Source organism: Emericellopsis atlantica (assembly GCF_019669845.1).
Source record: "Emericellopsis atlantica unplaced genomic scaffold F5Z01scaffold_7, whole genome shotgun sequence".
Lineage (NCBI taxonomy): Eukaryota > Fungi > Ascomycota > Sordariomycetes > Hypocreales > Bionectriaceae > Emericellopsis > Emericellopsis atlantica.
In genome coordinates this window covers 912,408-933,910 of record NW_025764709.1, presented here as the reverse complement: position 1 = coordinate 933,910, position 21,503 = coordinate 912,408, and the positions used below count along the sequence as shown (strand labels likewise).

At 54.9% G+C, this 21,503-nt stretch overlaps 5 protein-coding genes across 5 annotated transcripts; 3 read left to right on the top strand and 2 right to left on the bottom strand.

Annotated features, from left to right (window-relative positions):
- The first annotated feature begins 224 nt into the window (after nt 1–224).
- F5Z01DRAFT_650275 (uncharacterized protein) lies at nt 225–1,240 on the top strand. The gene is made up of 4 exons (XM_046263158.1): nt 225–743; nt 801–841; nt 901–969; nt 1,022–1,240. Exons 1-4 carry the CDS (start codon nt 597–599, stop codon nt 1,110–1,112), a joined length of 348 nt encoding a protein of 115 aa, XP_046120421.1. The 5' UTR covers nt 225–596; the 3' UTR covers nt 1,113–1,240.
- F5Z01DRAFT_650271 (branched-chain alpha-ketoacid dehydrogenase) lies at nt 1,241–3,051 on the top strand. Its single transcript, XM_046263157.1, has one exon. It carries the CDS (start codon nt 1,615–1,617, stop codon nt 2,977–2,979), a length of 1,365 nt encoding a protein of 454 aa, XP_046120420.1. The 5' UTR covers nt 1,241–1,614; the 3' UTR covers nt 2,980–3,051.
- Nucleotides 3,052–9,094, bottom strand: F5Z01DRAFT_650270 (class VII chitin synthase). Its single transcript, XM_046263156.1, has 3 exons — nt 8,406–9,094; nt 4,672–8,358; nt 3,052–4,618 (listed from the first exon to the last, which is right to left on the bottom strand). Exons 1-3 carry the CDS (start codon nt 8,681–8,683, stop codon nt 3,277–3,279), a joined length of 5,307 nt encoding a protein of 1,768 aa, XP_046120419.1. The 5' UTR covers nt 8,684–9,094; the 3' UTR covers nt 3,052–3,276.
- A 2,165-nt stretch (nt 9,095–11,259) lies between these two features.
- Nucleotides 11,260–17,576, top strand: F5Z01DRAFT_650265 (chitin synthase-domain-containing protein). The gene is made up of 3 exons (XM_046263155.1): nt 11,260–11,881; nt 11,930–17,202; nt 17,254–17,576. The coding sequence occupies exons 1-3, from the start codon at nt 11,571–11,573 to the stop codon at nt 17,283–17,285; spliced, it is 5,616 nt and encodes a 1,871-aa protein (XP_046120418.1). The 5' UTR covers nt 11,260–11,570; the 3' UTR covers nt 17,286–17,576.
- Nucleotides 17,577–21,277, bottom strand: F5Z01DRAFT_720741 (ribosome 60S biogenesis N-terminal-domain-containing protein). Its single transcript, XM_046266584.1, has 2 exons — nt 20,907–21,277; nt 17,577–20,852 (listed from the first exon to the last, which is right to left on the bottom strand). Exons 1-2 carry the CDS (start codon nt 21,061–21,063, stop codon nt 17,629–17,631), a joined length of 3,381 nt encoding a protein of 1,126 aa, XP_046120417.1. The 5' UTR covers nt 21,064–21,277; the 3' UTR covers nt 17,577–17,628.
- Nucleotides 21,278–21,503: the final 226 nt, after the last annotated feature.

Here is a 21,503-nt window from a genome sequence, read left to right as displayed (position 1 = left end):
GAACGCAGTCTTTACCTAGGTAGTTGGTGCTGTGGAAAAGACCAGAAAGTGTCACGACCCTGCGATATCGCTGGGGAAAGCCTTGGTGGGGTGGGTGGGAGGAAAATGTGCCTCACCCAAGTTATTCCGTACCTGAAGCTTGCGCTGTAGCACGTGACGACCCGAGGCGCCCTCATTTATTGGTGACTCATGGGGATGCAGAGAAGAACCATTCATTCAATTCACACCACTACGAACGACACATGTCGAGCGTGCTTTATGCACACATTATGTGCTCAGCCGACCTTCCATCCATGGATGGGTTTGCGCGCGATGTTGCCAGTGCCCCTCATCGCGACGACGTGATGTACCTGTCGCGCAGAGTGCCCCGCGACGGTGACGTAGCTGGGCGCCTTTGCTTACCTGGTAGGACCGCCGACCACACCCTTCCTGCAAGAATCTTATCACAACGTACCGAGCTAGAGCGAAAGAGTCCCATTACACATCAGCTTCTGTAGCTTGCAAGTGGGGTGGGATTATGCGCTACGATCTGACCGAGACCTTGTTTCATGCTGACGAGGCAATGTCATGTGTGAGGAGGTTCACTTGTAGCGTTGATGCCTCGGACCTTTAAAGCGAGCCGCTGCCTGACAGTCCCCACGTCTCTCCTTCATCATCATCAACAACATCTCATACAACCAACCCATCACATTTGCCAACGCCTTTTCAGTAAGACAACAACAGTCAATATGCCTTCCTACATTGTACGTCGAGGACAGCCTCTTCGCCAAGCCTTTTAAACACAGCTAATCGTCACAAAGGTCACCTGCAAGGAGGATGCCAGCCCCGAGCAAGTCGAGGAGTATGTACACCTGCGAAAAGAGCCACATCCATCACATTATACTTACGCACCCTAAACAGGGTCAAGAAGCACACCAAGGACCAGGGCGGCAAGATTGGCCACGAGTACAGCATCATCAAGGGCTTCTCGTAAGATAGAGCGCTCCCCCGAGGTTCCGCGCGCACGCTGACACCCAAGCAGGGTCACCTTTGACAACGACGCCGTGACCACCCTTGAGAGCCACCCACACGTCAAGAATGTCGAGGCCGACGGTGTCATGAAGACTCAATAAGCGTGGCATCCGCAGAGGACATGGCTGCGCGACGACGTCTGCAGCAAAGGGATGGGATAGACATGCTCCTACCTCTAGTTGAATCTAGCCAGCACAATCTATGTCTCTACCTATAAGACTTGCCGTCGGCGAGAGTTCTTCTGAATCGCATGACTATCTACGTACTACGTACTACCCAGGGTAATCTCTAAAAGCTCCATATCTCACCCCGCCTGGCGGACGGGTGAGGGATCGGGACATGGACTGATGTGCCTGGTCGGCTACCCACGGAGGTCTACCTTACAGGGAGTCAGTGGACGCTTCAGTGGGCACCATCTATCCGTTAGCGCCTGATTTCCCCACGAACCGACCCACTGGCAGCTGGCTGGACTCCAGCCCCAACTTCATGATGCCAATGCCATTGTGACCCGGACTTGCAACGTCCACCACTGCTTGGTCCCAATTGTAGTCCCAGTTCCCAGACGCACCCGCACGCGCGCGATTGCTGAATTGCCATGCTGAGATGAACATCATTGCCAGACCAGGGCCAAGGCTCTTCCGTCTCCCTCCCCTCCGTCGCATCGCGCAGCCATGGTCGTCCCCTCGAACGCTTGCGACGCACACCCGCGGCGGCAGCAGCCACAGCAGCACCGACTATGAAGTCACAGACGCCGACATCAGGACGCTCGCCAGCAAGCACCTCCATCCGCTCAGTCTCGCGGATCTCGTCAAACACGGCCGACCGCCGCTGTCCGAACAGTCCCTCCTCTCCTCCGCCAACTTCGCCCTGTCCCTCCTGCCCATCCGTCTCGCGCATCGTCTCCAAGCGCTGCGGAACCTCCCGTACATTGTCGTCTCGAACCCGAACATATCAAAAATCTACGATACCTATATAAAGTCCCTCTCTATCCTACTGCCGTACTGGCACAATGCGGCCCAGGGTCGGCCCATTGCCACGCTCGAAGAGGAGATTCGCTTCACCAACACCCTCGCCCAGCTCGTCGCTCAGCACACCGACACCATCCCCATCCTCGCCCGGGGCTTCCTCGAATGCAAGCGCTACATATCCCCCGCGGAAGTGACGCGTTTCCTCGACGAGCATCTTCGCGCACGGATCGGCACGCGGTTGGTGGCGGAGCAGCACATCGCCCTACACTTCTCCTCGCAACCACACTGGGATCCCGAGGCCAGCCCGACGCCGTGTCCCGAGTATCCTTCGTTCGTAGGTGTCATTGACACGGCTCTGCGGCCCGCCACCGTGGTCGAGTCGTGCGCTGGCTTTGTGGCGGATATTTGCGAGCTCCGCTACGGCGTGCGGCCTCTGCTGTACATCGATGGTCAGCCAGACGCCACCTTTGCCTCCGTGCCCATGCACCTCGAATACATTGTGACGGAGATGCTCAAGAATGCTTTCCGGGCGACCATTGAGAACAAGTCCAAGGAGCCGGTTGTTGTCACCATTGCGCCCGAGCCACCGCTGCCGGAGACCGAAATCCTCAACATCAAGGGCCCCGACAAGGAGATCGGGCCCTTTCGCAACGATGCCATCCGTCCGTTGGACGACAACGCGCCTGGTGTGACTATCAGGATACGAGATCGAGGTGGTGGCATACCACCGCATGTGTTGCCGAACATTTGGTCGTATTCCTTCACCACATTCTCCGACGAAGACGAGATGCCTGGATCCAGCGGCTCGGACGGCCTTCACGCGCTGTCGAATGCTGGCTCGGGCGTCAGCTCCATCGCTGGCTTGGGCTACGGACTGCCTCTAAGCAGAGCATATGCGGAATATTTTGGTGGCGGTATCGCTGTAGAGAGCTTATACAGATGGGGCACCGATGTCTACCTACGCCTCAAAGGGATTGGAAAGATCGACGACAAGAAATAATGTCCGACTCCAGAAACACAGAGTGGACCGATGATGGTAGAGCAATGAGGTGCTGGGAAGCAGATATCTGTAGGCTTGAAATGTCATTATTACTGGGGTATCCAAGATAGATGTTCCCTATATTACCATATTGCGACACACACAGATGCGATGCTACAGACCCAAAGAAACCAGGGCAAATAGTATTGCCAGAGATGCCCAGTCCAAAATCAAACAGACGAATGGCCGCCTTCGCTGTCCCAAGTCAAAACGCCTTCCCAGCACAAACTCTTTCTAGATTGCCCACGCCATGTAGTATTACAGCTTCTGCAGCTCATTGTCGATCTGCCGATCGAGGAATGTCCTGCGCTCACCGACAAGGTCTGTCCCGAGCCTCTGCTCGACAAGGGCACGGAGCTGCTTCTTGGTCACCGAGTCGAGGTCAACGTCCCGCATCGTGATTTGGATGCACTCCACAATCATGGCATCGTCCGGGCCACTGTTGCCACGCTGAAAGTCGAACGAAGGCGTCGACTGCATGGCCTCGGGGACCATGGGCGAGCGGCGGCCGCCTCCGTAGCCCATCACCGCAGAGGCGCGGACGGAGGGCGACGTGCCTTGCGCGGCGGGATAGTCCTGGTAGGGTGATTGGTGGCGGTTGACGTCGTGGATGCCGGTGCCCAGGGACATCATCGATTGGCGATTCTGCATCAACGGCTGGTCCTGGTAGTTGCTCATCGTAGTAGGCGCCCTCGTGTGCGCTCCAAACGCAGCGGGTGACTGGGGAGGCATGTATGTATTGCGAGCAGGGATGCCCGTGAGCACTGAGCCCTGGGGACCAGCCGAGTACACAGACTTCATCTCATCCATTTCGTACTGATCGATAGCAGATGACTCTTCGCGGGTGCCACGACGTCCTGGCAAGCTGTTCATGGCGGCGTAGTCGTCCCATCGCTGTAGCGGGATCGACCGAGGATCAAAGATCTCATCCTCCACGGCAACGACTTGCTTCGTGCCCTTTTCTCCGATAACGATGCGTGTGTTGCCCCAGCTGAAGTTATCCATGTTCCAGAAGGAATAAACTGGCAGGATGAAGGAGTAGATCGGGAACGCAAGCAAGTAGAAGATCATCCATCCAATGTGCTGCCATTGCCTCTTCAGGATGAAGATCAGTGCCTGCAGACCGTAGACAGCAGCAAGCATGATGAGCGTGATTATTGGGAATGGACCGGTGTGACTGGCCACTCTGTAAATCAAGTATGCAAGGTAGACGCACGTGGACGGCAAGATGATGGTGCCGAACAGATCAACAAAGACCACGAAACGCATGCCGAAGCAGCAAAAGCCGCACATCTCCTTGAGACGCATCAGCTCGGCCAAGTTGTGAATAGTGGAGTTGATCCAGCGGCGACGCTGCGAAAGCAGAACGCTCCACGACTCGGGTGCGGCCGTCTTGCACTGGGCAGCTGCGACGAATTTGAAGGACATGAAGGGGAAGTGCTTGGTCATCAGTGTCGTCAAGTAACGATCCTCACCGAGGGACAGCAAGTTCTTCTTGTGGAGGGTATCCACGTCGCAGACACTGTATTCGTTGATGACGGCGTCGGAGATGATGAGAGGCTTGCCCTTATCCGCGCTTCGGAGTCGGTACATGCAGAAACTGTGATTCATCAGTAAGGGCGTGTGTTAGATTTCGTTGTGCTTGCCACTTACCAACCGGGCAGACAAGTAACACTGCCGAAAAGCGACTCAAAAGCCTTGGACAAGTGGTGGGAGATGAAGTACTCGTAAACTTGGATCATGGTCCACCACGACTTCTCGTCATTCTCCAGACTGGTCTCGCCGCAAATACCAGCAATCTTAGCGTTGTTGGAGCAAGCTGCCACGAGACGGGTCAGGGAGTCCTCAGCAACGCTTGTGTCGGCGTCCACCATGAAGAGGTATTCGTACAGCTCGGGATCCACGCCGATGATGTTGTTGATTTGATGGAACATCTCAAGCTCCAGAGGGCTCATGGGCGCGCGATGATGCACACGGTTGAGGAAGCTCATGAGCAGGATCTGAGAATCACGCTTGCCGCGGTTACCTGGCTTGGCCTTGGCCTGCTCTGATTCCTTGCCGACCTTGACTACAACCATGTAAGGCACGACGTTGCCTTCGTACTCGTAGAGGCCAGAGTATACCTTGCCATAGTTGAGCTGATCGCTGCCGGGTCCTACGGATTTGAAGGGCAGCGCAGGGGGGTCAACCTTGGGATCGACGCCGAGAATGTCCAGGACGATCTTGGGCGTGGGACGGTCATTGCCCTGACCGACAATGACACCATCGCAGATTACACAGATGAGCTTTCTCTTGTTGTCGTACTGGAGAGCAGTGAGAGAGTCGAGGGCCTTGCGGAGTGAATCTTCGCCTTCCGTATAAGCAGGCACTTGGCAGATGACAAACTTGTCTTGCGCTGCTGGTCGGCGTTTCGAGCCGAACTGAAGCGCCGCCACGAACTTGACCAGGATGACGGCACACATGATGATGGCGAATGCCAGCAAGAACCAATTGTTGACCGTGCAGCGGGGAGACTCGCGGAAATCCGTGCGGCCCTTGTAGAACAGACTGTCGATGCAGTCCCAGGTGTAGAGGATGTTGGCCCGCTCGGTCTCGTTGGTGCTAGCCCTAGCTTCGTCGAGGACAACGTCGACCAGTTTCTTGATGTTCTTGCCAGGATTGTCCGCGAAGATATCCGTGATTTTCTCATTCAGGAACTGATACGTGTCCACGCCCGGCAGTTGGTCGAGCGTATAGAAGTAATCCGTCAAGTCGAAGATTCGTTCGTCATACCGGGCCCACATGTGCTGCTCGTCTTGACCCTCGGATTTGACTTTGCTTGTCGAGTACACCAAATCACCCTTGTAGAACTCCTTGATGGCTGGCTTGAAGTTGGTGTTGTACCAATCCTCATTGCTGAGCGCACTGTCGTGGTAAGGGCTGTTCGCTCCGGAAGTATGGACCGCAAAGCCATACTCGGGCGCATTGGTCGCATTAATCAAAAGAGTCGTCGTCTTGCCGATACCCAGATTAGGGCAAGCCAAGCTCAGGGGAGGGATAATGTAGCGATCCATATCAAGGCCAGCCAAGGGCATCATTCTGTCACTGGTTGTTTTGATGTTGGAGTCACTGTGTTGACGTCGCCAGAAATCCGTTAGGTCATACACCTTGCCATGGTGGCTGACCCAGAAATCCTTCTCGCCTTGATGCGTGGCGACCTCCTTGCGATTCCAAGCCTTGTCGAAGTTGGGGCAGAGAAGCTGGCCCAACCCAACAATCCAGAAAACGATGGCTGCGTTCAGTACGGCGATGAGGAAGAAAATGACGAGCTTCTCTCGCCAAGCCATCCGAACATCTGGCCGTTTCATACGACCGATGAAGCGAAGCATGAAGGACGGAATCCACCACGTGAGACACCACACCAGTGTAGCCCAAACGCGGCGGCGGAGAGGTAGCTCCTTGGTTTCGAATTTTTTATTTCTGGCCAGTTCGGGATCGACCATGCCGGTGAACTCGCCAGCTTCATTGTAAAAGACGTCGCCCTTGAATGTATCGCCCTTGCTGCCCAGGCCATAGTCACCAGCCTGGGCACTGTTCACTGCGGCTGTGGGAGCGACAGAGGCTGCTCCGTACGGATGCTGGCTTCTTGTGATCGAGCTCAAGTTGCCCTGGCTCATGTTGCGACCATGACCAAGTTGGAAGTTGCTGTCACCAAAGACGTTGTCGTTCACCGGGGGGTGAGGGAAATAGCCACTGCCATTGTTGGAGTAGCCGGTGTCAAACCCGGTGTTGAAGGGGTTCTCGACTGCCGGCTGGTCCTCCATAGGCTGCAGGTCGAGGCTGCTCTCCGCCTCCCACCAAGCACCCTCACAAATCCAGACGCGCTCCTTTCCGATGAAGACCTCGCCGTTGCTCCAGCCTCTCTCAAGCATCCAGCTTTCAATGCCATCTCGGCCGTCTTGACAGCCAAGGGACTCGTAACGCTTGACAAATTCGTCGGCGTCGAAATCAGCAGTGAAGTCGAGGGCACGGTTGCGACGATTAGCCCACTCGGGAAGCCTCCATGACCTGAGCTGGCGCGATACGACGCCAGCGGACCATGCCGATGTTGCGGAAGGCAGGGTGGCGATTTTGGCAGGCTCGTCGTCCGTCGGATGAATCGACAAATGGTACCAGACACGGCTGGATGCCAACAGGTTGGGAAGATCGAGGCGACCTGCCCTGCCGAGATTTATGCCCTCCCCATCCACAGGGAACAGCAGTTTCTTCACAAAAGCATCCTCGTCAGCTGCGTACGCCATCTTCTCAAGAACGACCTCTCGTTTCTCGAGCTCTAGTTGCCTTTGTCTTCCATCAGGGCCGGTCATGATACCGAGATCTGGCGCAACCTCGGAAACCGCTTGCTGCATCTCGCGGAGGACGGATGAGCCGGCAGGGGGAACCTCTAATCCGTCTTGAATGATCTCGGCGTTGATGCCTTGGGTATCATCAAAGACAGATCGCATAGCCAAGGCCTTGCCAAGGGTCGGCTCAGGTACTTCCACGACAGTGATTGAAACCGTATCTTCGTTCTCGTCAATGGAGCAGACAGAGGTCTGTGAGTCCAGTGCCTCTTCTCCGTCTCTGATGCGTGCAACCTGCGCGCTGATCGTCTCGTTCGCTTTGGAGATGACCCAATCCACGAGCGATTCATACAGACCGCCGACCAATGTACGGCGGTCTTCCGTGCTGCACTGGTTGAGCAGCACATCAGGCTCCATACCCAGCAAACCACCGACATCTTCACAAATCTCCTCCAAAGCATCGCCGTCAATATTGTAATCCAACGTGTTTCCCAACTTGAGCAGACCAGCTAGGGTGGAAATGAAGTTGCGGTGCGCGGCGCCCTTTATCCCGACGTCTTTGAGAGCCTGGCGGAAGTCGTCGGCGGCTGCTGCATCGTCCGCAGTCGGCAGGAAGGAAGGGTTGTCGTAGGTCCCAGATCGAGCAAGCAAGGTGTAGTGAGAGGGATGCTTCAAGCCGAGGAACTCTCTTTCGGCAGGGGTCGAGGCCGCGGTGAGAAGATAGTAGAAGACGTCGAAAGCTCGGTACCCAGCGGCTTGGGGAACGTTGAGCAGGCCCTTTTCAGTATCAAGCCCACCCTGAGACAGGGAAATGGAGGCTCCGGCGAAATGGCCAGTCAGTGACAAGGTCAATGATACATTCAAAGCGACCTCCCGAGGCAGTGAAGGGTTGTGAGGCGTGACGCAGCGTATGAAAGGTCGCACGACCTCCAGACCCTTGAAGACGCTGGACGGAACGGTGAAAGGGAAGCTCGACAGGAAGGGTACGAGAACCGAAGGAGTGGATTCGTGAAGGGATCTGTGGTCGATTAGCAAGAAGAGGAGACCTCAGAACAGGTGACGTACCCCAAGACAACGCAACCATCCTCGGCGCGGCGGCGAGCATGCTCCCAGGCTCGAGCAGCGAGCGAGGAGTCGACTGTTGGACCATGTTGAACGGCCGTCAGCCACGTGTTGACCACGAGGCTTGTACTTGCCTCCAGCTCATGAGGTCTCGACGACAGATAAATGTTGTGAACAGAATTGAGGAGGGTTGTGGTCGACACCTGGGCTGTTTGGGGACCAGAGCCTTGAGGACGATGAGACTCGGAGGTCATCGAGAACAGCGACATTCTGTTCGACATGTTGCCGAAAGATTGAATCGCGATGTCCTCGAAGGACGACGATTACTCTGCTCCTGAACGACTGATCTTGGTGTAAGGTCAAGCACGAGTATTAGGGCTCTGCGTAATTCTCTCGTAGTCCGGTAGGTATGTGAAGACAGTTTGCTCGTGACTCGCGCCTAATTGAGAAGAGGCTGTTCAGAATGCCGGATCTTGAGGTGCGGGAGACGAGGATCGACGCGTTTCGAAGGATACAGGTTCGAATGTGAAAAGAATAGCGCTCGAATGAAGTGATTATGGATGTAGAACTGCAAGGGCTACCAAAGCGAGTGAGGCAGGCCTGCGTAGAACGAGAGGCGTGAGGTGAGGACAAGCGATAAACCAAGAAAGCGTCCTTGACAGGACAGGAGACGACCTATGCAAGATGTCTGGGTGTTGTTGCTCCTATCCCCGTCCACGAAGAAATGCCCTTGGCAAGCTGCCAGCAATAACTGAGCGCGACGGGTCAGCGCTATGCGCACTGTGCTGGTTCGGGGGCCGCCGGACAGAACCCAGTGTAGGGGTCATTCGTGGGTCAGGGAAACAGGGGGCCCTGTTGATCAGTGAATCTGATCAACCTGGCCGATGGCAATTAGCAACAAATACGGTACTGTGTCACCTACAGCGTGCACTGCAATTCAGGCTCGCAACGGGTACGTAGTTAGTATGTTTCAAGGCACCAGGCTTGTGAGCCGGCTCTATGCAAGGAGAGAACGCGCCTAGAAATTTGCTTTGGTTACTGTTTTGACACGTAGTGAGAATTATACGTGTCTACTTGAGCTGAACTCGTGAGCGAGAACTGGATGGATGCCCTTCGCTGGTCTGTCGCTACTCCGTACATTCGACACCTCGTTCGACATGGACCGCGGGCCAGCCTCAAGCTTCCACAGCACTGTGCGACTCCATTCGCTGACCCCGTTCTCGGAATGGGGGGGCGGAGACGTGGGCAATGGGCTGTGTTGGGAATACGAGACGCTGTGCAGCGCATGCAGTCGAGGGTCGATGCGTGGAAAATTTTGGCTGGCGATCTTGGAGTCGAGAACGTTTGTGCAGATGCTTGGCTCCGCAGACCTCGTCGCTCGCCCCCAAGTTCTGAGATGACTTTCACAACGATAGGCGAGGCATTGTTGTGAGTTTTCGAGCAAACCCGTGGAAGCGCGTACGCACAGTGTAGGCTTGAATCGTGAAGGGGACTGGGGTGAGACTGGCATGATGGGGGAGTAAGTGCCCGAAATACTGCCATAGTGCACGTGAAACACGGGTCGGAGGAGAGGAGAATGTTGTGTAATTAGTACCTAGTACGACCCGGCATCTTGAAATCGGGTTTGCCGATGCAATGGCTCACGACATTTCGGGTCTCACACAGCATGTGTGATGATGTCGAGGAAGCGGAAGCCTTTTTCTCACCAGAACCACTTTCATCGATGCCTGACAATTACGCTTTCTCCATGGACCCGTTCCACAGACAGACTGCTCTTCAAATGTCTGATGGATCATGAGGTCAGTAGATCCTCTAATTATTTTTAGCAGGTACTGCACTCATTAAATACGGGCTGGCGGTGCAACGCACTGTACGCGCTCATCATCATGCCGAAGCTCCAGTCCAGTGGGGCCGAGCACCAGCGCGCTGCGCACGCCGCAGGCCCAGCGCCCGGCATGCCAAGCATCGCACCCTCCCACCTCCAGTCGGGTCGAGAGCTCGCTCGCAGCCGGCTGATACGATGCGCCTAGTCCTAGTCTAGCTTAGCCCCGCCTGGCAACCGCGTGCTAAAAGGAGCTATGCTCAGCGAAATGTCAAGGCTCAACTCAACCTCTGGAACACGAGGATTGTTCGCGGCAGCAGCTACGCCTCACCATATGGATGTTGTGTACAGACAAGAACCCAGCGTCCGTGTCCGTATCGGTGCCCTGTTGTACGTCGTGCGATTGTGTCTGGACTTCATGATAGATCAGTGGATGGGGAGAAAAAAAGCATCCGGTACTAGCCAGGGCGGGCTCCCTTTTGTGTACACAGGCGCGTACCTATTTACGGTGATAACCTCCAGCAAGCCACACGAGCGCTTGCCAATCAGTCGTAGTGCCAAGCCCACCGAATGTCTCTTGTGATTGCTTTGCTGATGTTGTCCTTGCTGTCCCCGGAACGTGAATTTGACGCGAGGGATACCAGCTGTCTGAGAGTTCAAGATGTCTTTTTTCCAGCGCTGACTCTGAGTACTAGTAGTACATGTATCTCAGAGTTTCACCTTCGCCGGGCCTTTGATGAGCTTCACAGAAGAACAACCACTCTACTGTTCTGTCTACTTCCAGCTAGGAGGAATTACCCTATCTAATCCTCTTAATAGATCATCGTCTCCCAGCGCCTTTGTTACCAAAGTTAGAGTTTGTGAGCACCGCATGCTGGGGCATAAACCAGATCCACTAATAATTACATCTCGAACCCCCCTGACGGTCAAGTACCCTGTCCGACTGGAATCTGGTACAGTGCGAATATCACCGGAGCTGATCGTCAGGAAAACAAAGCCCCCTGCCCTGCCCTGCCTGGCCAGCCAGAAAGTCATCGCCGTCCAGACTCACTCACTTCTGTGCTGTCACAAGCCTGGACACCATTTTCCCTCCTCTTGCGGTGTCTTCCCTATTCTGCAATCGACATTCATTCGTTTTCCTTGTGGCTGTTCATCGTTCGTTCGCGCCTCTGCTCACTATTTCCTTCCATTCGCTACACTAAGGTAGGCAGTGGTCGCCCTCCATCTACCTAGCCCTTAATTCCCACCACGACGACGAACAAGACTACGCCGACTGCACGATTTCGACAGACCGTTCGCTTGCCTCGTCGTACGCGGGAGAGCCAGTCTCTGGCATCTCACCCACCATGGCTCTGAACCTGCCCACTGTCAGCAGCGGCAACGGAGGAGCCCATACGCAGCCTTCGTTGCCCTCGCTGCCGGCCCATTTACAGTCCGACACGCATCTAACAGGACATTTGGCGAGTCGCTTCCACGTCTCTCATCCGACCGCGAGGCTTTCGTCTCATGCCTTGATTTCTCTCAACACCTATACATCCTCCAGCAAAGGTCCTGATGGCGGTAAAGAGGGCAGTGCTCAAGGGGGCGCTGAGGACCTGGCAAACAGGGCCTGGCTGCGACTAGGGCACCGCTCCGAATCCCAAACTGCAGTTTTCTTGTGAGTCCTGGAGAAGAGTCCCTTGTGTGTCGCCCGCTGATCAGTTAGGGGTGAATCTGGATCAGGCAAATCTACCTTGCGAAATCATTTCTTGTCGGCTATCCTCGCTAAATCTTCGACTCCCCTGTCCACCAAGCTTTCTCTGGCAGCCTATGTTTTCGACACATTGACTACGACCAAGACTGCCACAACGCCAACTGCCTCCAAAGCTGGCCTGTTCTACGAGCTTCAATATGACACTGCCAGCACAACCAACCCGACGTTGATCGGTGGTAAACTGTTAGACCACAGATTCGAACGAAGCCGCGTCACAGATGTGCCCACCGGAGAGCGTAATTTCCACGTGCTTTACTACCTACTTGCCGGCACAAGTGAGGCTGAGAAGTCGCATCTCGGCCTAGACTTTGGCAATCATCCTGGCGCGCGTGATCAGCGCTGGAAGTATCTCGGTCACCCTACTCAGCTCAAGGTGGGCATCAACGATGCCGAGGGCTTCCAGGTCTTCAAGGATGCTCTGCGCAAGCTGGAGTTCCCACGTAGCGAGATTGCTGAGATCTGCCAGATCCTGGCCAGTATCCTTCACATTGGTCAGCTTGAGTTCGCCGCCGAGAACGATACAAGCGCCAACGGCAACGAAAGTGGCGGCTTCTCCCATGAAGGCGGCAACTCCTATACGGGTGTCAAGAACAAGGAGGCGCTAACGACCGTTGCTGCGTTCTTGGGGGTCAACGCTCAGGACCTCCAGAGGACATTGGGTTACAAGAGCAAGGTCATCAGCAAGGAGCGTGTCACCGTCATGCTGGATCCCCAAGGCGCCCGATCCCACGCGAACGAGCTTTCTCGGACGCTTTATTCTCTGCTCGTGGCATGGATCATCGAGAACATCAACCAGCGTGTCTGCGCACATGAGGAGTCCATCGCCAATACCGTCTCCATTGTTGATTTCCCTGGCTTTGCCCAACAATCTTCAACACTCTCGTCGCTGGATCAGCTACTCAACAATGCAGCAGTCGAGTCCGTTTACAACATGACACTGCAGTACTTCTTCGACCGCAAAGCTGAACTCCTCGAGTCCGAGGAAGTCAATGTTCCCGCCACTAGCTACTTTGACAATACCGATACTGTGAGGGGCTTGCTCAAGCCTGGAAACGGTCTCCTGAGTATCCTCGATGACCAGACCCGTCGCAATCGATCCGACATGCAGTTCCTGGAGTCCTTGCGTAAGCGTTTTGAAGGCAAGAACCCTTCCATCGAGGTTGGATCAGCCCACGCCAAGCTTCCCGGAAGCAGTTTCATGACCGAGAACACGGCCGCGACCTTCACAGTCAAGCACTTCGCCGGCGAGGTCGACTACCCTATCCGGGGCCTTGTGGAGGAGAATGGCGAAATCATCTCGGGCGACATTTTGAACCTGGTCAAGACCAGCAAGAGCGATTTCGTCAACAAATTATTCGGCCAGGATGCATTGAAGACGGTGACGCACCCCAATGAGCGCACGACCATCATGCAGGCCACCATCAGCTCGAAGCCGACGCGTGCTCCCAGTGTGGCGTCCCGCAAGGCGACTCGAAGCAGAGCTCCTGCTGCGTACCGCCGGAAGCAACTCCAAGCACTGGAAACGGTCGAGGCCACGAGCGACGGGGGCGAGTCAGGTCACGGCGGCCACAACAAGACTGCTTCAGAGCAAGGAGCCTCTGGCCAGTTCCTATCTTCACTTGACAACGTTCGGCGCGTCTTGGCCGATCCCAACATGAACGCCTACTTTGTATTCTGTCTCAAACCAAACGACCGTCGCATCGCCAACCAGTTTGATAGCAAGTGTGTACGCACGCAGATGCAAACATTCGGCATTGCAGAGATCAGCCAGAGGCTTCGCATCGCCGACTTTAGCATTTTCCTGCCTTTCAGCGAGTTCCTTGGTCTCACGGACTCGGAAACCATGCTGGTCGGGAGCGAGCGTGAGCGTGCCGAGGTCACCATTGAGGAAAAGCGATGGCCTCAGAACGAGGTTCATGTCGGTTCCACTGGCGTCTTTCTCAGCGAGCGCTGTTGGCTCGAGATTGCCCAGCTCAGTGAGGCTAATTCATCCTCTGGCCGTTATGGTCTGAATCCATCCGACACTGGGGATGGTCTCACCCCAGGCGAGCTTGCGCCCTATGGTGCCTCCAAGGAGCAGCTGGTATCTTCCGGAACCACGCCCCTGATGTATGGCGAGAAGAACCGAGCTGGTTATTTCCCTGCGGGCGATGATACGCGATCCGAAGCCGGCGTCTCGGCCTTTGGTGCCGGCGACATGTTCAAGAACTTCGACACGCGCGAGCAGATGGCTGAACGAGGCAACGAGAAGTCCTTGGTTGAGGTCCAGGAATACAAGGACAGCCCCAGCCGCAAACGCTGGGTATTCATGGTCTACCTCTTCACCTGGTTCATCCCTGACTTTCTCATCCGCTGGATCGGACGCATGCCCCGCAAGGACGTGCGCATGGCATGGCGAGAGAAGGTGGCCATCAACATGCTCATCTGGCTTCTGTGTGGCGTAGCCATCTTCTTCATCGTTCTGTTTCCCATGCTCATCTGCCCTCGCCAATATGTCTACAGCGCGGCTGAATTGTCCTCATACGATGGCGAGGACGGTAGTGGGGGTGCCTATGTGTCCATTCGTGGCAACGTCTTCGATCTCAAGGCGTTTGCCCCTCGCCATTATCCCCCATATATCACGGAAAAGACCCTTCTCGACTACGCTGGCATGGACGTGAGTGACTTGTTCCCCATGCAAGTCTCTGCACTGTGCCATGGCAAGGACGGGCAGATCAACCCAGCCGTCACCCTGGACTACAAGAACACGAACATGACCGGTCAGCCCGCTTACGCACAAGTTGACGAGACCTTCACCTATCACGACTTCCGCTACTATACAAATGACACACGGAATGATTGGTACCTGGAGCAAATGACGGTGCTCAGGGCTAACTATCGCAAAGGTGCGATCGGATACTCTCCTCAGTATGTCAAGACCTTGGCATCGCAGAAGAGACAGTCCATCGCGATTCTGAAGGGCCGTGTATACGACCTGACAGCTTACCTCGCGGGTGGCTATAAGATGAAGTTCAAGCCGACAGACAGCAAGAAAACCATAGACGAAGCGGACAACCAAGGGGCCACGAGCTTCATGCAACCGGCAGTCGAGGAGCTTTTTCAAATGAGGTCAGGAAGCGATATCAGCCAGTATTGGGATTCGCTCACTTTGACCGACGCTCAGAAGGTGGACATGACCCGCTGCCTCGATCATCTCTTCTACGTTGGAGATGTTGACACCCGCAACTCGGTCCGTTGTCAGTTTTCCGAGTATCTCGTCCTCGCCATCTCAATCATGCTTGCCTGCGTTATCGCCTTCAAGTTCTTCGCGGCACTGCAGTTTGGTGGCAAGAACGTGCCCGAGAATTTGGACAAGTTTGTCATCTGTCAGATCCCTGCGTATACCGAGGACGAGGACTCTCTGCGCCGTGCCATCGATTCGGCCGCCAGGATGCGCTACGATGATAAGCGTAAACTGCTGTGCGTTGTCTGCGACGGTATGATCATCGGTCAAGGCAACGACAGGTCCACCCCTCGCATTGTCCTTGACATCCTTGGTGTTTCTGAGCAAGTTGACCCCGAGCCACTGAGCTTTGAATCGCTTGGCGAGGGTCTGAAGCAGCATAACATGGGCAAGGTCTACTCGGGTCTGTACGAAGTCCAGGGCCATATTGTCCCTTTTATGGTCATCGTCAAGGTTGGCAAGCCTTCCGAGGTTTCTCGTCCTGGCAACCGTGGCAAGCGTGACTCGCAGATGCTCGTCATGCGCTTCCTCAACCGCGTCCACTACAACCTCGCCATGAGCCCTCTGGAGTTGGAAATGTACCACCAGATCCGCAACATCATTGGTGTCAACCCGACTTTCTACGAGTTCATGTTCCAGATCGATGCTGACACCGTCGTCGCTCCTGATTCCGCCACTCGCATGGTCTCTTCATTCATGGATGATACACGCCTCATCGCTGTCTGTGGTGAGACGGCTCTGACCAACGCCAAATCATCCTTCATCACCATGATCCAGGTTTACGAGTACTGGATCTCGCACAATCTGTCCAAGGCTTTCGAGAGTCTGTTCGGTTCCGTCACATGTTTGCCTGGATGTTTCACCATGTACCGTATTCGCGCCGCCGAGACGGGGAAGCCACTCTTCGTCAGCCGCGAGGTCGTCGAGAACTATGCCACAATTCGCGTCGATACACTGCACATGAAGAACCTGTTGCACCTGGGCGAGGATCGATACCTCACCACCTTGCTCCTCAAGTTCCACCCCAAGTACAAGACCAAGTACAACCACAACGCACATGCCTGGACCATCGCACCCGACTCCTGGGCTGTCTTCATGTCTCAACGCCGTCGCTGGATCAACTCTACTGTGCACAACTTGATTGAGCTGATTCCCATGTCGCAACTCTGTGGTTTCTGCTGCTTCAGTATGCGATTCGTCGTCTTCATTGATCTGCTCAGCACAATTGTGCAGCCTGTCACTGTTGCCTACATCGGATATTTAATCTATCGCATCATTGACAGTCCGTCTAGCATTCCGATCACAGCCTTCATCCTGCTCGGAGCTGTGTATGGTCTGCAGGCCATTATCTTCATCTTGCGTCGCAAGTGGGAAATGGTCGGTTGGATGATTCTTTATATTCTGGCGATCCCCGTTTTTAGTTTCGCCTTGCCGCTGTATTCTTTCTGGAACATGGATGACTTCAACTGGGGTAACACACGTGTCGTTGCTGGCGAAAAGGGAAAGAAAGTCATCGTCACGGACGAGGGCAAGTTCGACCCTGCATCCATCCCTCGCAAGAAGTGGGAGGACTACCAGGCCGAGCTGTGGGAGACGCAGACCGGCACCGGCAAGGACGATACTCGTTCCGAAGTGTCGGGATACAGCTACGGCACCAAGGCACAAGGTGTCGTGTCCGAGTATCAGTACTATCCTAGCCGTCCCGGGTCGTTGGCTGGCTACGCTCACCAGAACCCCTACGACACCAGGAACAACTCGCGCATGTCGCTGGCGACATCTGAGGTCGGCCTGAACAATATTCGCATGAGCACGTTCAGCCAGTCTCAGTTCTTCTCCTCTGATGAACAAGCGGATCTGCCTAGCGACGATGCGCTGTTGGCGGAGATCCGCGAGATCCTGCGCACGGCGGACTTGATGACCGTCACAAAGAAGGCCATCAAACTTGAGCTTGAGAATCGCTTTGGTGTCGGTCTCGACGCAAAGAGGCAATACATCAACAGTGGTGAGTAAATCTGGCTCTTGATCTATTTTTGATGATACTAATACATCCCAGCCACCGAGGCCATCCTGTCCGGCCAGCTGTAATGTTGCGGCCTGAGACTTTCTCTCATATCGTCATACTTTGGGTCTTCTACACTTTTATAATTTGGGATACTAATCTTGGGATACTACATTGGCGACAGCGTCACCTTGTCTTTCCACCCCCGTGTACTGGCTACGATGCCAAAATCTCTTGTTGACTGGGCGATCTGTTGGTTTATAGCATAATATGGGGATTTGGGCCGTTTGGGAAAGGTAGCATTGATTTATGTGCATTGGGCTTGGGTTTTCACATCTAGGACCTAATCAAAACAGCACGCTCTGAGCTTTACATTACTAGTGGCGTTGTATATCTTCCTCACAGTGATAGAGCAACGTCCTCTTCCTCCTATGGCAAAGCCTCTATAAGTTTGTGCACACCACCTTTGCTCCACGCTTCCACTCTTGCCTGGTCGCAAGTATCCCAAATCCTGCGCATCAAGGCCGAGAGCACAGCTTTTTCCTCTCGCTCACAAGCAGCCCGCTGTGCCACGAGCCAGCTGATGATGCCAAATCTCGTCGTGAGCGTCGTGCTTCCGCCTTCGATGCACGTTGCTCTATAGACAACCCTCAATATCCTGGTCCGTAGGTTTGTGCGAAGATACGGGTTGGCCCCAAGCACCAAGATCTTCTCGAACCATTTCCTCTTGTGGAAGACGCTGAGGTCGGACGCGCGGCGCAGGGCATCGAGGAGATATGTCAACAACCAGGTGATCTCAGTATAATACCTGTCGTCCTCGGACGGCTCGCCGTGGAGGATGTCATGGGCGAGGGGTAGCTTGTCGGCCGGCCACATGGGGCTTCGTGTGAGGAAGGTGTTCACTTTCGGGTACAGCGGGTGTAGGGGGTTGCGCAGCACTTCGATGGCGTGGGTCGCAAACGCGGTGAACGCGGACGGCACCGGGCCCGCATCCACGTGTGGTCTTGATGACTCGGCGAGTTCGGACAGAAGAAGCCAGACCTGCTCCTTCTCCTCGTACGAAGACTCCTTGAGTCGGGCGGCGAGCTTGAGGATGTTGGTGAGCGCCTCCTTGCGGATGCTTGTGTGGGGTGAGGAGAGCAGGAGCACGAGTTTCGTGGCGTGGGCGTCTTCGATGAGGTCCTCGGCGTTCTTGGTAGACCATTTTGTGAGGGCGGAGGTATCCTCCTCTTCGGGAATGGGGATGTTGAGAATTTCCTCGAGTTGGGAGGCGTCTATTGACGAGGTGTTGGTGATGGGCTTGGTTTTCGTGGTGCTGTCGCTGTCGTCCATGACTTTGTGCGCCTTGAGAGCCTCGAGATCCGCTTTGCCACCTAGCGGTCTTGACTCAAGGTCTGCTTCTGAAAGTTGCCCTTGCACCTGCTTGTAGATGGCATGGACCAATGTGCTGTTCTCTTTGGATTTGGCGGCGGCGTTGAAGAAGAGGATGAGAAAGTTGGCCAGCGAAGCTTTCCCCTTGGACTCGGACGATGCCGTGATAAATCGTAGTTGCTCGGCAAGCGTCACATTGAGAAGACTTATTTCTTCCGAGGCCACTTGCTCATCGTGCTCATACGTCTCGAGGAGCTCGAGGTATCTGATCGGAGTGGACGCGCATCGGTTGATGCAGTTGTCGAGGAACGGCCAAATGGGGGACATGTCAGTGACCTGGTCGTTGTTCACAGCACATCGCAGCGCTTGTAGCAACGGGCGGAGGCCTGCCTTCTTTGACACAATCTGAGATTCCAGGGCAATAGTGTTGAGGACCCGTCTGATTTGATCCGAGGGGGTGTTCTGACTGTCACTGCAGAGGACTTGCAACAAGGCTGTAAACGGTAGCGTGTTTGCGCCACTGGGCTTGTTGAACCATCGCATGCCAGGAGAGTGACTGGCAATCGACACGAGGTTCTCCAGCTCCATGACGCCAAAGGCCTTGGCATCTGCTGTCGTCTCCTCGTGGTCGAGCTTCCCCAGTACGTCTACCAGCAGAGGTGAGACGTCGAAATTGGCAGCCAAGGCGACGCGAGGGACAACCTCGTAGTATAACCGCAACAACCGACTGCCCAGGGTCTTGTGGAGAAGATTCTCGGCTGGCACAGATCTGTACATGCGGACGATTTCTTTCATGTCGGGGATTCGCTGGCAGAAGCCGTCGATCAGCTTCTTTGACGATTCGATCCAGAGGGCGTCGCTGGTGCGTGTGGCGCCTTGGAGCATGCTGAGGACCTTTTCGAGCTTCTCCAGAGCAAGGACCAGGATCCTCGTCGCAAAGAACGATGTGAGGTTCGAGCCTGGTTCAAGGCATCTGATGAGTGCTTTGCGGTCGATCGGCAAGGGGATGATGTTGGCCAACAAGATGGAGACTGGTGGTGGCGCTGCCGAGTATTTTGACCTGTCTCCGAAATACTCGGGGATGGGAATTTGCATCGTATTGAACAGGCAGGCAGCATAGCCGATCCAGGTCATTGATAATTTGGGCGCGAAGCTGAAATCGCGATTGCTGAGGAAGAAGTCGGCAATGAGCTCAGGGGCCGCGTTGAAGATGGTGATGAGTAGCTCGCTATGTTTGAGGCTGGACCAGGGCCGCAACTTCTGCGTGAACTCTGATAGCACGTAATTGTACACAGGGACATCTTTGCTGTATCGATCCTCAGCTATGGCGCCCTCGAGATTCCCAAGCTTGGACTTTCGGGTATTGCTAGACTCGTCGTCGGATGGCCTGGGATACAGCCCGGTCGAGGGGTAGAGGACACCAGCTCCGGGGGTTGTGCACACGTAGACTAGAAACGCATGCGCCTTATCTGCGACAGCGGCCCTCTCCTCTTCGGGGATGGCATTGGTCCCGTAGCTGTACAAGGCGAGTATGCGCCACAACGTTTTGGTGTTGAAGTTGCGAAGTTTTGCTTCTCGTGATATGTTGTCGTCCGAGAGGACGTAGTTCTGCAAGGTATTGAGAATGTCCAGAACCAAGTACGGCGGGTCGTTGCGGATCGTATAGGTGAGATGCGATATGAGCTCCCTCTGCGTCATAAGCTCCTTGCGGCCGTCCGAATGTAGGTATTTCAAGCAAGCCAGGAGGAACTTGACGGCATTGGTCCTGACAGACGTCTTTTTAGCATCTTCAATACCATCCCCTGAATGCCCGATTTCTAGGTTACGGCCTAGTGCGGTGAAAGTCGACTGTCGCGCTCTGAAGATTCTCTTGGCAAAGGCTCCGCCGTCGAGCGTGACGGCCTCTCTAAGCAGACGCAATGTGGGAGATATAATGAAGCCCTTTCCCTTTTCCACCGACAAGTTCTTTGACAGCGATTTGAGTTGCCTTTCCTGGATCAATGTTTGACAGATCCCCAGTCCGTGGGATACCATCTTCAGAGACCCTGAGAGAGTCGATAGCACGAGGGCCAGAACTACGGCCACCGATGACATGACCCCGTCATTGTTGACTTGGGCCGCAAACGACCACATCTCCATGATGTCGTTGAGAAACACTGCATCCTCGCCTGTCTGTCGTGGCTTACTCGCCTCGAGGTATTCGTAGAGGATCTGAAGTTTGTCATTGTCGTCGCTTTCGCTCGCATGGATGTCGTCCAAGAGTCTCTTGAATGATTGCAGGCCTAAAAAACAGGTCAGTCGACAATCTCGTCTCGTGGTGCAAGTGGAATACGTACCATGCCTTGCTCGACCTAGATCCTGGTCGAAACTCAGCAGTGTGCGCAGCTGATCGCTTGAGTACACATCTTCGCCAGCGGGGACTTCGTGGGTGATCTTCTGGCGCTTGCGAAAGGCGGCTGCCCCGTCATCTATGTTGCCGCCTCGTTTGGACATTGTGGACGCCTGGATTTGGATGATACTTGGCCTGACGCTGGCTCGGGCGCGAAGCGGCTCGTGACACAACTTTCTTGAGATTTTGGTATTCTGCCACCCCAGACCGCCAATCCCACTTTACGGATTAGGCATGGTAGAAGATCAGCTTGGCTTGCACTTTGATCACCAAAGTCAATTCAACTGACCACCTGCATCGATCACCTTAGAAGTAATAACATCCATTAATTCAAATCTGCCTGAGATTCGTGTGGACTTGGCGTCTAATGTTCGAGAACCCCAGAGGAACCGACTTCTCCATGAACCATCGACTTCTCATCCGGTAGCGCCGTTTTTGTCACCCATTGCTCCTTCCCTCCCCACCACTGGTGAAGAACGCCTCAGCCTCCATCTCCAAGTGAGACAGACATGAGGATCGTGACCAATCCCACCATCATCGGCCA

What these genes read in the sequence shown, in the direction of transcription:
- F5Z01DRAFT_650275 (XM_046263158.1), top strand. Translation starts at nt 597, where the DNA reads ATGCCTCGGACCTTTAAAGCGAGCCGCTGCCTGACAGTCCCCACGTCT. An exon ending in AGCCCCGAGCAAGTCGAGGA is followed by an intron (nt 842 to 900) that starts GTATGTACACCT and finishes CACCCTAAACAG; the next exon opens with GGTCAAGAAGCACACCAAGG. An exon ending in AGCATCATCAAGGGCTTCTC is followed by an intron (nt 970 to 1,021) that starts GTAAGATAGAGC and finishes ACACCCAAGCAG; the next exon opens with GGTCACCTTTGACAACGACG.
- F5Z01DRAFT_650271 (XM_046263157.1), top strand. Translation starts at nt 1,615, where the DNA reads ATGAACATCATTGCCAGACCAGGGCCAAGGCTCTTCCGTCTCCCTCCC.
- F5Z01DRAFT_650270 (XM_046263156.1), bottom strand. Translation starts at nt 8,683, where the DNA reads ATGTCGAACAGAATGTCGCTGTTCTCGATGACCTCCGAGTCTCATCGT. An exon ending in GATGGTTGCGTTGTCTTGGG is followed by an intron (nt 8,359 to 8,405) that starts GTACGTCACCTG and finishes AATCGACCACAG; the next exon opens with ATCCCTTCACGAATCCACTC. An exon ending in GTTACTTGTCTGCCCGGTTG is followed by an intron (nt 4,619 to 4,671) that starts GTAAGTGGCAAG and finishes GATGAATCACAG; the next exon opens with TTTCTGCATGTACCGACTCC.
- F5Z01DRAFT_650265 (XM_046263155.1), top strand. Translation starts at nt 11,571, where the DNA reads ATGGCTCTGAACCTGCCCACTGTCAGCAGCGGCAACGGAGGAGCCCAT. An exon ending in TCCCAAACTGCAGTTTTCTT is followed by an intron (nt 11,882 to 11,929) that starts GTGAGTCCTGGA and finishes CTGATCAGTTAG; the next exon opens with GGGTGAATCTGGATCAGGCA. An exon ending in GAGGCAATACATCAACAGTG is followed by an intron (nt 17,203 to 17,253) that starts GTGAGTAAATCT and finishes AATACATCCCAG; the next exon opens with CCACCGAGGCCATCCTGTCC.
- F5Z01DRAFT_720741 (XM_046266584.1), bottom strand. Translation starts at nt 21,063, where the DNA reads ATGTCCAAACGAGGCGGCAACATAGATGACGGGGCAGCCGCCTTTCGC. An exon ending in TCTAGGTCGAGCAAGGCATG is followed by an intron (nt 20,853 to 20,906) that starts GTACGTATTCCA and finishes CCTGTTTTTTAG; the next exon opens with GCCTGCAATCATTCAAGAGA.